We start from the raw sequence: 17,549 nt of genomic DNA on the forward strand, positions 1-17,549 counted from the left end.
TTATTATATACTTATGCCCTGAGATGACACCAGACATGGTCTTTCTAGGCCATTTGGGAGAACTTAAAAGAGCTTGCTTGTTTAGAAGATTCCCCTTCCATTTTGCTTTAATCCCATTCTTTGGTTGTAGCTTTTAAATCAAACCCTTGCAGTCCTGTGTTTGAAAATAGAATTGCTTTATAGTTTGAAGATCCCAGAACTAATTCCTTCCAACAAACTTAAATTAATTGTTTATAATCAGGTGTACTTCATTTAGTTTGCTCACTTGCAGGCAAGTACCATACAGCTTGTTAGAATATACCATTTGTGTGACTGTTTTAGAAGTCAAATCCTCACAAAGTATAAAAAAGAGCCAGATTACAGAGTTAAAAAGTATTTATGGTCATTTGTAATCATTTTAATGTCATACAATATAATGCTATTTACTATAAATTGATCTAAAGGAGATAAACATATTGGTCTTATAAAAGATAATATTTTGTAATTTAAAGTTACAAAATTCTGTTAGATCGCTGACATTAAGACATACAATATCCCTGTTTTTTACAAACTACCTACATTTTAACTTTTTTCCATTTCAATGTACACCGATCAGCTATAACACTAAAAACATCTAGTTTTTGGAATTCCGTGTGCCAACTGGATGCCTCTTATTCCCTCTGGCAGTGGAAGGTTGGCAGCAGATACTTTGGGTGCTCGAGGTTGTGAGGTAGGTCCTCCGTGAATCAGACCTGTTCATCTGGCACCTCTCAAGGGCGATCTATCAGATTAAGATCTGGGGAGTTTGGAGGCAGTCGGTGGCCTTGGTGGTCTTTGCCTGGTAGGCCTCGTGTGATCTGGGCCGTGGTGCATTGGCTGTTTTGGTTGCTTTCTTTAGTCGCCAGCGTTGACTTTTTCACAGATTTGTGCTGCATTGGCTTTTCCATGGGATTGGACTGGATAGACTGTCCTTTAATCTCCATGGTGTCTATGATCCTTTCAACAGCTTACTGGTATATAACTAATTAATGCTCATTAGTTAATTTTATGTGATGGTTAATGTTATGTCTGATTGGTATATATAGGCTGTTCGTAAAAATTCACTCCTATGTTCACTTTCTTAGAATCCCAGTTCAAAATCCAGTTTTCTCCAATAAAATATTGTGATGCCAGCACACTTTGCATTGCCTCGAAACAGCCCACAACTCTTCATATATAATGTATAACATGGTAAGTGTAACACATACCCATGTGGAACTGTGAGCATGTTTGTATAACACAGATACAATGAAAAGCATCATTTCACTGTCATCTGCAGCAGAACGTGGACTGGAATTTTTTGGGATACTGCTGCAGCACAGTGTGTGTGTGTGTGTGTGTGTGTGTGTGTGTGTCTGTGTGAGTGTGTGTGTGTGAGTGAGAGAGAGAGAGAGAGAGAGAGAGAGAGAGAGAGAGAGAGAAAGCAAAATGTACACTATTTTAAGCCAGGTAGTAGGAGGACTGTAAGCACACCTTTACTTTGAATATAAGAAGTCAGCCATAGGTTTCAATGAGCTAATGCTACAGTATGTGCTATTGCTTGTTTTGTGTGTGTGTCCACGTAATAGTGAGGATGAATTCAGATCAGCAAACGGAGAAGAGCGGCTGCTATGGTGCGGTAGCCATGGAGGCGTAACCATGGCAACAGGACTAGGAAAGCCAGGGACGTTAATTGGTGACTGCGATGGCAAAAGCAAGAATAGAAATCTGTGACACAGTAATGCTCCTACCCAACGCCCCTTACAGCATCATCACAAAAGACGTCATTTATACACACAACCATAATAACGTTAAAATTTAACTAATGATAACACCATAAATATGCTCTATCCTGCAAATGTTGCAGAAAAAGTCAATATTTGACATAAACTTCAACTGACTGTAAAAGTGGTCACCGCAACTTTTTATTGAGTAAAGAAACAGCTATTTATAACCAAGGTAAAAAAGAAAAAAAAACATGGATAGGTAAGATAGGAAAGAACCACAGACTCACATTGTCCATTGAAGCTTTTCATTCTTAATGGAACTGTAGAGAGCCTGCAGAAAGACAAAGACAAATTATTACAGATATTAATATTACACTAATATCTCTTCAAACCAAATGCACCTGTAAATAACAATTCAGATTATCAAAGGAAACAGTAATCACTGTTTAAAACAATGATTTAATGTGGATCAATGTCCTATTTTGTGATTGATATCAGTCTTCCACAGCTTTAATTAGAAATTCTGAATGATTTGTTATGGACCTGACGAATACGAGTTCCATCATTTGGATAATTATGCACATGGAATTGATTATTCTACATCTGCTCTACCAGATAAAAAGAAAAAAAAAAGCCATAAATTCAAGCAAAGCATATTAATTCAAGAAATAACATTAATGGTAAGGCTAAAATGGATTGTGGGGTTGTATCCATTTCATAATAGGGTGCGCATTGCAAAACTGATTACGTCAAATAGGTTAGCGTTACAGCTGAGTGATCCATCATGATTGCTGACATTTTAAAGATGCAATATGAGTTACAATCTCATGCTGGCTAGAACACAAACAGATAATGCACCAAGAAGTACAGCAGAACACTGAGCATTCAGCAATTTACAATGCAAGTGCACATCAGTAAAAGTGATAATAGCTGTGTTATTGTCATTATAACACAAACACAATTATAATTATAATTGACATATTGTCATTATAAACATTCAGTAGGAAATGGAAACAATATAAAAATACGATCATGTTACCCAAAGAAGACTGAAATTTGCTTGCAAGTACTGGGTACTGTAAATACCCATAATAAAGCGAACTTTTATTAAAAGGCCCACACACACTAATCAGCCATAGCAATAAAACCACTAACAGTAAAACCACTTAGGTTTTAGGTTCCCCTTGTGCTTCCGGGGTGGCTCTGGCCCCTGTGGTGTCTTTCACCAGGATGTTGGCAATGGACGTGTTGACTGCTGTGGGGTGGGTTCTCTTTACGGCACAACCCCCGGATGTTCAGTCAGGTGGGATTTGGGGAATTTGTAAGATGGTCCCTGCGGGCACAGATGGACCTTTGGTGCCCATGATCCTGTCACCAGTTTAGTGGTACAGTATATAATTAATAAAATTATTCATTTCACCTGGTGGTGGTGTTAGTTATTGCTTACAACATCTTTTAGAGCAGCCAGGCAGCATTTTATAAGTCAGAGCTTTAAAGGTAGTCATTATGATACCTACTCTTAAGGGGTAAACATACCAAATAATATAGGATAATCAAAACAAAACATCTAGGTTAAATCATCTTGTATTCAACTGCCCAGTAATATGCTTTTCAATACTAACAGGTCCTCATTGATTGCTATTTAATGTTGACACCACCTGTGAAAAAGCAATACATTTAGATATCCATTACTTCAATAAGTGAAGCCCTGTTTAACATCATTGCAGATAAAAGTTAGCAGTCAGAAAGTAATGGAATTTGATTGACAGCTATTAAACGATGACTTTGCCTGCCTTCAGAGCTGCAAAAATAATATTAAGTCTGTGACTTAATAGTGATTATACAAGAGTGCTGCTGAGTGTTTGAATCTGAAGATGTACATTAATTTTCCATCACGGCAAAGCTCTGACAATAATTGCAGCTGTGCCATAAATGATAGGTTTCTATTAACGTGCTTATTCAAGTACGTCATTGTTTCTATAGTAACACCTCATACAGGGACTTGCATGGTGGATGCTCAAGATAATCCAAGTCTAATACTAAACGAATTAAAATAAATGTGCAGTTATTTAACAAAGAAAAGGTATAATCACTAAAGCTTTCTTTAAGGAGAAGTTTATTTATCATTTAGACTGTAGGAATTTTAAGTGTCCTTTTGCTCGACTTGGAAATGTATTTTGCTTTATAAAAGTCAGTAAGTTTTCCACCATGTGAGAATCGTCAGGTTAGGGAAGCTTATGTTTTCTGGTTTCTCTGAGCATGAAAAGCTACAGTATGCTTACTGTCTTACTTAATTCAAGTAAGAGGTCGAAATAATTGTAAAGTAAAGGAACAGTTGTTTATAGCTATAATGCAAGTTAAAACCTTGGGGAGGAATTATGTTGCAAATGTTCAATAACGTCTGGTAGCACACAAATAAGAATGGGTTTCCATACGAGTCTAGTTCTTCTCAAGATTTTCTCCTCATGTTGTCTCTGGGAGTCTTCCTCGTCACTATCGACTCTGTTTAGCTGACAAGGTACAAACTGGACAAGCTATAAAATGTATACATTTTTTTAAAGTTATAGCTAGAATTTCTATTCCTGTAAACCTGTTTTGTGATAATGCCAATTACAAATAAGTGAATACAAATACACAAATATAAGTGAATTAAATTTAAATGTTTAAGAAGTGTCTCTTTTAAAAAAAATTATATAATTGTATACTATATGTATAATAAGGTAAGGTAAAACATTAGATAAACATTACTGGAAAAGAATCTTCCAAAAAAACAACAACAACAAAGGAATGAAATAAAGCATTTATATTCCTGTATATACTGCATGTCCCACTGATGTCTTCTTACAGTTGTTTAGCTCAGAAACAATGCAAATAACCATTTTAAAACCATAAATATCTATTCAGATACTATTATCTACCCAATGTCTGTAACAAAAAGATAAGCCAATTCTTAAAGCAATTAAAAAATAAAGGCATATCTAGTACAAAATAGCACAAACTAGTTGCTGGAAATATCCCATCATATTCGATCTTATCTTTGGGTTCTAAACAAATATGTCTATTATTACTATTGTTAAACAGATGCGTCATAAGCCTGGAACACTCCTGGGTGAGAGAGATGAATGAGTAAGTGAAGGGGAAGATGATTAAATAAGAGATGGAGCACTATATTTAGGCTACACAGGTAAGACAGGCATGAACAGAAAATCAAATCGGCGAGATGGCATACCCTCTTCCTTTTGCGGAACTGTGGATGTTTCTGGCCATCCTGAGCTTTTCCCAGCAAATCGGGAAACACTAGCGGCTTGAGGGAACGTGATCGTGGTGTGCGGGGATAACGGAATGGGTCCATCATACGGAAATCTCGCCCGTACCGTACAGAACAGAGAGAACGTGAGCGCAGGCGTCCCGCCGAGTGAAGACTGTTTACCCCGATCATGGTGACGAAAATGGGTTAAAGGGAGCTAAAACAGGCCAATCCTGAGGATTCACACAGTGAGGCCAAGGTCTCGTCTGGCAGTGTTGGAATAATCTGATGATGACTTTTTCGAACTGGAAATAAAAGTTGAGTAAAGAACGTCTTGAAAAAAATATCAATAAAATGTTTACTCCAAGCTGAAGCTTAGACAAAATAGAAAACTCCAAGTAAGTCGACCTTCAGGAAATGACATTTTGTTTTGGAGGGGAAAAAAATAAAATGAACACCCACACACTTACACAACCCCACGCACATAAATCCCTTAAAATGTAGTAATAAGTGACCATCCAGTTTCACTTCAGTTTTCCTTTTCAAAAAGAGACCTTGCTGTGGTCAGGTTATAATCCAGTTTCATTATGGATGTTATCTTGACTGTTTGTCAAAAACCCGATAAAGTGAATACCAAAAACATTGGAAATTAAAAGATGAACAGCGCAACGGAGCCATACCTTCTACAAACAAATACAACCAATAATTATGATGAGATTTTTCAATGCTCTTGAAAAATAAGATGGCAAGACAGAAAATTGGATGAAGATGTCAGAAGATCTGATCTTTGTGGTAAAGCTCACTTAAACGGCCTGAATAAACATCAAAAAGCATAATGTATAGGATATAGCCTGAACTTAAAACAAGTGTAGAGCCGAACAATCTGCATCAAAAACAAGTGAACACTTAATATAACAGGAGACAAAACGCCATGCATATACACACAGATGGCAATGGATACTTGCAGAAGTGTGCAAGCACAGCCAGAATCCAACAGATGGATGCAACGGGTGGAAACACAAGTGAGCACACGCCCACGCGTACATAAAAACACACTGTACAGAGGTGGCTCCGACTTAAGTGTCTTCCATTAAACATGCAGAAATCAACAACAAAAACTTAAGTTGATCAAAGTAAATAACGAAAAATTGAAAAAAAAACCTGCCACATAATCAGGATGTCACAAAAAGATATATAAATAAATAAATAAAATAAGGAAATATCAGGGTCTCAGAATCCTTATCTCCATCATTCCTCGTCCTGCCTGTAAGAAGAACTGAACAGACCTCAGGGTTTAAAGGATGCGTCTCATGTTCTCTTGCTTTCTCCATACGCATTTATAGCTTAAAGCCCTTTTCTCTCTTTCGTTTATCCGTTTTGGTATCCTGATGCCCTCCAGGAGCAGAAAACCGATTCTTCATAATCCCTTTCTCTACTCCGTTTTAATCATTATAAGGTGTCCGATCTCGAGCTTGAAAATGAGATTCTCTATTCCATTCCATTCAATGAGGCTGAAGGAAAGTGGATGGATTTCAGGGAGACCTGATTGAGACTGTGAGTTCCTCTGCACCCTCCCTTTACTTCTCTCTCTCACTCTCTCTCTCTCTTTTTTTCTCTCTACCTCTCTCTGAATGCATATCTCCCTCCCTCGGCACTCAGCTACTGCGCAGCCAATCATAGCCATCTGACTTGTCTCTACACCCAGACGCATACACACACACACACACACACACAAACACACAGCCCTACGCTCTGAATACTGATTAACATTCTGCACTAGTTTGCTCTCAAAGCCATGTGTGAAAGAGACAGAGAAAGGGAGAAAAATGATTAACACTGATCAGGCACAGCAAAATCAGCACACGTGGGAATGTGTAAAATTGGACGCAGTTTACAGTATAAAGCTGTTAATTCAAATGCAGTAAAAAAAAAAAAAAAAAAAAAAAAAAATAGGCCAACTCCAAAATGCACTTGCATCATTATGAAATACAATGTTTTTTTGAATATATTTCTACTCAGAACCAACACAACTCATTAGCTACAACAGCAAATAGAATTAATACAATCTTAAAAAAAAAATGCATATGGTTTTATGCAGTAACAAGATGCAAAATATTTATGAATATTCAGATTCTTGCAGTCTTAACGACAGCTTTGCATCAGGAAGATCTAACAAACACATGCATGTTTAAATTGACAATTTGCATCAATATAAAGGAAAATACCTAAAACCCAGACTGTCATAACAGCTTTTATTTTTTAGCCAATATCACTTATGTTTACTCACTCAGAGTAGCCTAACAAAAGCTTTCACTGCTATTTATGCACTGTATGTTAGGCCTGTTTGTTATCAGAATGACACGAACGATTTACTGCACTCATTAATGAAACGCCTACAGCCAGACAGTTTATCATATTTTACATACACACCTGTCAGTCATCTAAAAACAGAAGTACTTAACAGCTTTATGTTTCCCTTTCAGTGTAACATTGCTGATAAATTCAGAATGGTTGAAGAACACGTGCTTCAAATTACTCCATCAAGAAATATTCACCTTACCAAAATATAACATCTACCTGACATTTTATTGGGCACATCTGTACATCTGCTTATGTAATTATCCAATCAGTTAATCATGTAGGAGGTCAATGCAGATACAGGAGCTCTTCAGTTATTGTTCACATTAAACAAAGTTGATCGGCTTGAATATTTCGGTAACTGATGATCTGAGATTTTCATACACAGTCTTTGAGTTTACACAGAATGGTGTGACCAAAAAGGGGCCAAAATAGTCCCCTGAGGGGTAGTCTGTTGGGCGAAAATGCCTTGTTTAAAAGAGAAGTTAAAGTAGAATGGGCACATTGATTCAAGATTAATGTAAATGATGTAAATAACCACTTTACTTACCATGGTAATCAGAAACCAATCTCAAATACACAACACACCAAACCCTGAAGCAGATAGGCTTTAACCGTAAACGGAACACTGGAACTCGACAATTCAAAAACTAGAGAATAATTCTCGTTTTTTTTCTCATGTTGAACTTTTAAACCAAGCATATACAGGAACATAATTAACATTGGCGCATCCAAGCCAAACTAAATAACACCCTACAGCTGTTGTTATTTTTTCTTAAACAGTATTTTATTACTTATTAACTCATTCCATACAAGGTACAGGAATACCACTGCTAAAGAATTCCATGTTGTTATTAGGAAATATATGAAGCAATCTGAATCAGCTTTAAAAATTTTGTTTTGGTACGTAAGCTTCCCAACATGTTGCTGTCCTTTAGGACACGATTACCATTTTCACAATTATTCTGGCAACAGAACACACTCTCCCAGAAGACGGCATGACCTCAGTAAAGATTCTCACATCAAACAGGGAAACAAATTCTCTAAGTGCACTGATGCACTGGTGTTTTGCGATTTAAAGATGACTTGTTTCAGAAGCAAAAATGTGTGTGAGTAAGTGCAAGTGAGTGAGACAGCAGGAGTAGGAGGAAAATCAAGAACTGTTGCTGTAAAAGGGAGTAGAGAGAAAGGAGATAGAGATGGGCAGAGTAGGAGGAAATAAAGTGAGAACTGCTGTTGTGGGTTAGAAAGTGATAGCTAGAGGGGGGAAAAAGACATGAGAGAGAGACATGAGTGTGTGTGAGAGAGAGACAGAGAGAGAGAGATGGCTTAGGTCTGTTTGTGAGAATTTCATTATTTTCACCATGTCCATGTTGTTTAAAATGGTGTAGTCTGTTTCCATTTAACAGTAATTTCCATAACAGTGAAGTCAATCCTCTGAATATTCCACACATAATTTTTCACCCACTCTTGCAGCACCAATGTATGTGACTTCAGTACCATGGCCAGCACTCAAGCATTTAAAAAATAAATAAAAGAAAATAGGTCAGGTAAAATTCTGAAAACATTATCGAGATCCCAAATAAATGTGAATATACTGTAGGCTTTTAGGGATTTATGGGGGGCTTTTTCACTCCAGCTTAACATACTTTTAATTTGTATAGTAATAACAAATGAGTGAGCCTGGATTCAGAGGTGGCATAGAAAGACTTGGTGATATACCAATACAAAATTACAGAACCCCATTAAAATTGACAGGTTTGCAGAGGCACTTTTAAAAACAGCTATTGCACTATTTTGTTATCCAAGGATATGGATACACAACCATCTCACACACTGCTTGTTGAACATTCCTTTCCAAACTCTGTGATGAACTAACCAACAGTTTACATACTGTATACAAATTGAATAAAAAAACTACATTAAAGCAGTGTGAAATCTTTAGAATCTATAATACTGCATAATATTTAGCATGTACCGTCATGTTCAAAAGTTAATACCCATTCTTTTAATGCACTGTGCAACTACACATTTAGCAAAAATTAAGCCAAAAGAAAAAAATTGGGGCATTCATAAGTACCCTCATGATTCAATAGCTAGTGGATCTACGTTTTAGCAGCAATAACCTTTTTCGAAAAAAAAATTTGCCCCAATCCTCTTCATAATACTGTATCAGTTGTGTTGGGTTTTTGGGCATTCACTTATGCACAGCTCAATTAAGCATTTCAATTGGTCTAGGCCATTCCAAAACCTTGATTCATTTTTCTTATGCAGATTTACTTGTGTGCTTCAGATCTCTCTCCTGTCGCATGACCCAATTTTTTTGTGTTAAGTTTAAGTTTTAGTTTCATGGTCAACTCAATGACTGCAAGATGTCTATGTTCTGTGGGTGCAAAACAAGCCCAAATCATCACCCATTCACAACCATACTTGACATTGGGTATAAGGTGTTTCTGCTAAAATGCTTAAATTTGGATTTTGCCAAACATTGTGCTGGACATCTCATTTGAGCATAGGACTTTGTTCCAGAAGTCTTGCGATGTACCATGTACTTTTTTTTTTTTTTTTAGACAGAAGAGGTTTTTCCTGGCAACCCTTCCAAACAAGCAATAATTATTCATTCAACTATGGTCACTTTGGGAGGGCTGAAGACTGTCACTATAGTTTCCTTCAAACCACGTGATGCCAGCCGACCGCACCTTTTTAACTGCACGCTCACGCACCATTGGTCTTCAGTCTTCTTCTAATTGTGTGGTCATGGACTTTCACAGTAAGGCCTGTAGGGTCTGAGATTTAGCTCTTTGGTCTTTGTATTTCACTGAGAACTGCACAGTCTGACTTTCAGGTAAATGCTTTCCACTTGTAAATAATCGAAATTTCAAATGGTTTAAAAATGGTTTTATTACCCTTTTTAGATTGATGTGCAGAAAACAATTGGTTCTCTAAGACCATTGCTTACGTCTTTCTTGCAGGGTAATTAGTATTGCCCACATGTATTTTTTCTTCTTGGCTTTATTTTTGTTAAATTAATAACTGCATGGTGAAAAAAAGTTAAATACAGTATAGGGGGTTCTCTGTATATGGTGTCTCCACACAAGCACAACGCCACTGAAATTTCAGTTTGAATTAAATAAAATGCAGTCAAATACCTAGTAAATCCAACAGTATATTATTATATAAATTCAACATCCGAGAAACATATTTTTAACTCGTCACTCGATTTTTTTTTATGTATTTATTATAATGTTTTTAATATTGGCTCAATTCTCAGGGCTTGTAAAATTTCTATTATTGCATTTTGTAATTTGTAATTCTGCCTTACTACAAATTATAATTAACTGCTCAAGTGTATTATCATACTAATATAATAATAACAAAGGTAAGTTACATATTTACAGGAATCGAACTCAGTGACTGATTCAGATTAAAACATCTACTTCACTGAAAAATAAATCTATGACCCCAGTCATCAACAGCCATAATGACGCAAACCTTGTTATCATTCATTAGTAAGTCCAGAGACTCTCTGATTGACTTTGCAATGTGTCTGTAGGCTTAATGAAAGGAACGACTGGGAATTCTATCTATGACACCACGGCAATAATTTAATAAAGAAATCTAATGAAAAACAGCCTAATGATCAGATAAATCCAACAAGACAATCTATTTCTTGTATATCACACAGAGAATGGCAGTGCAGTTCAACAATATTCCTAAAGTATAGACATGTGACTCCTTCACCAGGCCAATGCATTTCATAGAACACTGGTATAAAGTTGTCAGGTCAGTTGTTTAGCACGTCAGTGAGCTCCATTTTATTAGCTTTGGTAATTTACCTTAAGGAGTTCTTTAGGGAAATCTTGGCCATTGTTCAGTCCCTCCAGATTTCCAACAAACTGAGTGCAGGACATCCGCTTGCCAATATTCTGTTAACATAAACGAGATTAAGAGATGCATATCAGTTTATTTCACTAATAATAATATAGCTGACTGTATTTAGATGGGTCACGGATTCAAGAAAAATCACATGTGGTGTTCTATCAAGGTGATGGCCCATCACAACCACTCAGAACAGGTTTATTGTGCCTTGAAACAGACTAAACAAGTCTCAGGAACGATACTGCAGTAATGAACACTGTTAAGTTAAAACATATTTTTAAAGCTGGTGCTTAGGATAATGTTGGATGGTTGGATTTACTAATAGTGAAATTAACGGGAGAATGTGCGTTCTTCCACGCCAACTTCATGTCTGGCGTACGTGTATTTCTTGTGTGTGTTTGTTTTATTTGCGTTGGCGACTCCTAGAGGCAATTATGTTAAATTGCGCACTACAAAGTATCGCACCAACACAGGTGAAAAACATTGCTATTAATTTATAATTGATAAAGTGGGTTAATTGACAATATTTTTTTTACCAATTATGTGATTTAAAACATATACAAGCATTTGCAAATGTATACAACCCTTGGTCTATGGCAATGGCAGTGTTGGCCTTATTAGAGGACATTGTCAGTGGCCGAATCCGAAGGGAACGAGTTTTAGGGATCACTGTGATTTTCTGGCCCAGGATGATGACTGGCTTATTAGCCGTTTCAGAGCTATCCTCTTGAAGCTCTGTGCTGAGTTGGGTCCAAATTTGGAAGGAAAGACAGCGAGGAGCCACGCATTACCCGTTCCCTTACAGGTGCTGACAATGCTTGGTTTCCTGGCAACTGGTTCTTTCCAAAGGGAACTGGCAGACCGCTCGGGGTTAAGCCAGTCGTCTTTGAGCCGTGCAATGCCAGCTTTATGGGACGGGATCATCCGCATCCGGTATATAAGGTTTCCATACCATCCAGTTGACCAGACAAACATTAAAGCGGAATTTGCAGCGATCGCCGGTTTTCCTAATGTAATCGGAGCGATTGACTGCACACACATTGCTATAAAGGCGCCATCTGAAGACGAATTTGCATACGTGAATCAGAAACATTTCCAATCAATAAACGTGCAAATAATATGTGATGCTCAAATGCGCCTATCACATATTGTGGCAAGGTGGTCTGGGTCAACCCCTGATTCATTCATCCTCACAAACAGCATGGTTGGGATGAGGCTCCAGGGTGGCAGGGTGCGCGATGGGTGTCTTTTTGGTAAGTGATGTATTTAAAGATATTATTCCAGCTAAGTTTTTATTTTATTTTATTTTATTGAGCGTAATTATGTAACTGCATTTCAGGAGATCGCGGTTATCCATTAAAGACGTGGCTGTTAACCCCCCTCAACAACCCACAAACTGAGCGCAAAAAGAGCGCAAATACAATGATGCCCGTTCTCGCACTCCATCAGTTGTAGAGCGGGCGATTGGGCAGCTGAAATGCCGGAGATACTACTCCAGACAGTAAAGTGTCACCCACAATTGAGGCAACTCTCTCCTCAAAGGGTGTTAATTCAGCATCCCCTGTTCCTCCGCCTGTTCGGTCCACACTTTGACGGTGCGCCGCTGTTCTCTCTTTACCCTGCACCTTTGTTCAGACCCCACTGCGTTAACCGCGTCAGCTAAACTCTTCCACTCTATTTTTTTTCTTTTGTTATTAATTCCGGAGGACAAATTTGCAAATAAGACTTTTTTTTTTCTCTCCGGTTTACCTCCAATAGGAGCACCTCCAATTTACATTCTGTGAAGTTTCTCTTCCTGCATGCTTTTGCCATTTATTTTTTTTTGAGCTATTACCATATTTATACGGGGGAGAAGGCAGGGAGGGGTTTTGCGCTCGCGCGCTCAATTTTACGTTAATTCGGATGTACAAAGAGAATATGCGTGGGATTCCGCGTACGCAGTTTTTCATACATCAGATTTTTTTTACTGCGTACGCACATTTACAGCTTTATCCGTACGCAATGTTTTAGTATGAATTCAACGCAAGTCTTTGTACATGAGGCCCCTGGTCATATTAATTCTCCCTGAACTATTCATTGAGCCCCATGCCCTGTGTTTGGGGGCAGGGTCACCCTAAAAAAGACCATGCACAGCAAGATTTTCAACATAGAATAAAAGATGATCAATCAGAATATTCATTTGAATTAATGTTTCTCTCTAAGAGCACACATATGGGTGTGATCATCAGGTGTCCAAAAATGTTTTGGCCCGATAGAGAAATTCACAAATAAAGTTGTACATGTATCCTTCAGAAAATAAACAATTAAAATCAATGGCTCCTCAACCCCAATATACCTGGCCATACAGGTCTGTGTTGAGTAGCATCAGTGAGCAGGTCAGTGTGTGCACGCTGTCTGTAAGCACAAACACACAGTTATACAGACAGATCAGTACAAATGCAATATGAATTTATAGCTTTAATAAACTGCATTACATCAATGGAAACTGGCCCTAATAATAAATCCTTTCTTCTCTTAAGGATAACAGGTTACAAAATTACTGTCACCCATTACTATGAGAAACACCAATGAATTCCTAGAAAAAACGTATGTTAGAAATCCATAGCGCACACAACACGCGCACACAACATCAGTCATAACATTAATATCATCTGTTTAAATATTGTATAATATTTAAACAGATTGGTGTCTATTAGTCTTATCTATAGCTTCATCAGGATTACCCTTCAAGTGTTCCTTCCTACAATAAAACACTCATTAAGAGTAATTAAGATTGTGAAATTAAGTTTTAAAATAAGTTTATTAAAGTGTAATAAAACATATCCAACAGTTTAACATTCTTTGAGTTACAACACTCAACAGTCTTCAGCTGGAATTCTGAACAAGGCATTTATAGTTTGACCATTTTTTCACCTTCAGAGAATACGAGGATAGGGTTACACTGCAGGTATCGGTGTGAGAAGTGAGCCAAGACTCGTTCTCGCTCCTGCGTTTCTCCCTTTAGCACAAATTCATGTAGAAACGTCCTGGGGTTACCCAAAAATAATAAATGAAACAAAAAAAAGCAGGTAAGCACACATGCTCAATGCAAACATTATTTAAAAACATCTTTAAATTCATTTTAGCAATGAACAGTCTAACTAATTATAATAATCTAAAATCTAACCATTTTGAAATGTGACCTGCATATCAAGTTAAATGTGCCTGCATAATAATAGAAGACATGATCAACTTAAAGTGTAAAAGAAGTTCATCCAGATATTTTAAATCCAATGCCTTATGGGATACATGCTGTACATTCTTTTGAATATATTGCGCTATAGAGTATAATTTCAGACACACATAAGCCATTTCTATTATTTATATATTTACAAATAAAAACCTATTGAGCACACTAACCTCAGTGCCTGATCCAGTGTCTGTCCTGTAAAATTAAAGTAATTCAGGTACTCCTCTGCAACCATCCTGCTGAAGTCATTACTACAGAAAAATAGAAACCAAAAAGAAAGACTGAGAACATAATCAAATAACTGTCCAATGCCAGATTAAGCTCTTCCATAAAAGTTTGTCAGACAAGCATGGTGAGGAGCTTTGCTGTTCCCGTGGTGCATCTGTCACATATGAAAGCATCCCTGAACACACAAAGACTGAATAACATTGGCTTTCCAAAAAGCTGATCCGTGAGAACACACAAGCCTCCCATCAGGGATTCATAGATACAGAGAGTGACAGATATAGCAGAAAAAGTCTGGAGACTAACAGAAGCCTGCTGTCATATCAAACTGTCCAGTAAAAGTCCATTGCTTTGGAAGTTTTTCTTAGAGTATATAAGTCCTATTGGATATATGCACAATCCTCACTTAACTGAGGCAAATAAAACTGTATATGTGCTCATGGGAGGCACATGACTTCTACAGTCATTAATGCAACATATTTTTTGGTAACTTTTACTAAATACATTAATGTTATTTTATTGCAGGAGTGCATCATCCGAGTCACACAGTGCAGTCCGTTAACTCATGGTTTCTCTCTTTTTTGCCACTACTTTTATTTATGAACTTAATCATTCATTTTATGACTAAAATTCAACAGAACCCAGTAGCAAAGTAAGTAGTGTCAAAAGTATTTATAATATCGATATAAAATCTTTATTGCTCAAAACTTCACCCACAAAAGAAATTACATTGTTTTAAAATATATAGTAGTTCTGAAACACCATGTATGACATTAAACAACAGAGTTACTAAAGATAAGAAAAATAAAATTCCTGTAAAACATTACATATCTGGCATAATCTTGCAACCTACTTAAAGATTGTGCCATTTACCCCCCCCCCCCCTTTAATATAATCACATTTTGTTGCAAGACAGACAGTTTTTGTTTTATGCACCTGTATTTACTCAGTAAACCTTTTAATATCCAAGTGAGTTATAACACCAACATGCCAATAAAAATATTAATAATTAAAAAGATTAAAAACAGAATCACTGATTTGGAAAAAGCTCACCCACTCCTAAAAAGACTGGTAAACTCCAGCAGGTGAAGTAATCACCTTCTCAATGGCACACAACGCCATCTGACTTTCTGATTAGCTGTGATAAAACTGATTAGCTGTGATAATTTTGATTAGTTGAGCATAGAAGCTGGAGCATGTCAGTCCCTAGTAGTGCAACTGAGGCAAACAATCGTTTACAAGTCACAAGACACTATCAAAACATCTCTGAAATATAATTTATTTGTACAACAATTTGTATATATCAAGGGTATCTGGTACAACACAGAGCCTCCTTGGAACAGAACGTCGCTCCAATCTGGCCAGAGAGGCTACCAAGTAGTCTACAGCAACTCTGAAGCAGTTAAAGGAATTTTTGACAATGAATTGTCATTGTGTGCCTGCGACAACAATATTACAAATTTACCATGAAGGTGGTTTGTATGGGAAGGTTGCCAGAAAAAAAAAAGCCTGAGTTACTAAGCTTTGGAAAAATGTACCGTGAAGGTTCTGAGGCCACATAGGAAAAGGTGTTTTGGGATAAGACAAATGTAATTATTTCCACAATACCAAACAATGTGTCTGGTAGAAATCCAAGACACCTCACCATCCAAATAACATTATTCTTACAGTAAAGCATAATATCCTGTGTAATATCCTGTCATTGGGTGTTTCTCTGCAGCAGGGACTGGTGTACTGGTCAGGATAGAAGGAAAAATGGGGCAAAATACCCCATTTGGGGCAAAATACCATAACATTTTTGAGGGAAAACTTCTGCCCCCTGTCAGAAAGATCTCAATCAGATGAAGGTTTACCTTCCAACACGACAATGGTCAAAAGCAAACAGCAAAACTGACCTCACAGTGGTTGAAGGAGAAAAAGGTCAATGTCCTTGCATGGTGTAGTCAGAGCCAAGACTTAAACCCCATTAAAAATCTGTGAAATAACTTAAAGACTGCAGTTCACAAATGGTCACCATCAAATTTAACTCAACTTGAGCAGTTCTGCAAAGTGGGCAAATATTGCAAAGTCTAGATGTTAGTAGAGACACTAACAAGTTGGTGTTACAGCTTTCACTTTGATGGTAAAAGTTGGACTAAGTAAATACAGCTTGATTAAAGAAAAACTGCATCTGTGTCTATCTTGAATTCAGTTGTCATTCGTTTCTATACCCACTGTGAAGCAACAGATACAGTTCAATTCACAGCATATATAGTGTTACGCGTTTGTGTGTCTTTAGATATTTTAATCTCAAATGCAGCTCACACATGAGCAGCATTGTTCGTCATGTCTGAAATTTACTCACTTCTTGCTTAAGTGGCGAGCGACATCACACTTCCTGAACCCATCGAGGTTGTACAGCCGTTTAGCCAATCGCTTAGCAGCCTCTAGATCAGCACGGTTACTCCCGGTTAGTGTGTCATTGCTTCCCAATCCCAAACGTTCATTCAGCGCCTGATCCACAACTGCATCTGTAGCCAGCCGTGAAGGTTTCTCCCTATACACATATACAATTATTAGTGCAGGTAATTAGTCTTATGTCTAAAACTAAATTAAAGACTGACCTTTTGATTTTTCTGGTTTAATCATGTAAAAAATTGGCCAAACTTTTCATAAGGTTAAAACAATCAGATGATGTTCATACAGTTGTAGAGTCACTGCTCACAGATCAAGGAAAAAAGCTGTATACATCCTTAACAAACATGGCCTGTGCAAGATAAGGCACCTACCGTAACCACAACCTTTAATGAATGAAATAAATTATCTTCATAATAATAATAATAATAATAATTTAATTTATTAAAACGCAGTGAAAAGTAAGTGTACATGTTACATCAGACAACCTACT

At 37.2% G+C, this 17,549-nt stretch overlaps 1 protein-coding gene across 6 annotated transcripts in view; it reads right to left on the reverse strand.

Annotated features, from left to right (window-relative positions):
• LOC128541319 (PH and SEC7 domain-containing protein 1-like) overlaps window positions 1-17,549 on the reverse strand; it is a 53,564-nt gene that overhangs the window by 16,127 nt on the left and 19,888 nt on the right. For all 6 annotated transcript variants that reach the window (XM_053511677.1, XM_053511679.1, XM_053511681.1 and 3 more), the window contains 6 exons: window positions 17,007-17,198; window positions 14,608-14,688; window positions 14,122-14,234; window positions 13,544-13,602; window positions 11,166-11,255; window positions 2,012-2,055 (listed from right to left, as the gene is read on the reverse strand). In XM_053511677.1, the coding sequence (XP_053367652.1) occupies window positions 2,012-2,055; window positions 11,166-11,255; window positions 13,544-13,602; window positions 14,122-14,234; window positions 14,608-14,688; window positions 17,007-17,198 (579 nt within the window). The remainder of the gene's footprint in view (window positions 1-2,011; window positions 2,056-11,165; window positions 11,256-13,543; window positions 13,603-14,121; window positions 14,235-14,607; window positions 14,689-17,006; window positions 17,199-17,549) is intronic.

This window comes from Clarias gariepinus, chromosome 14 (genome assembly GCF_024256425.1).
Source record: "Clarias gariepinus isolate MV-2021 ecotype Netherlands chromosome 14, CGAR_prim_01v2, whole genome shotgun sequence".
NCBI lineage: Eukaryota > Metazoa > Chordata > Actinopteri > Siluriformes > Clariidae > Clarias > Clarias gariepinus.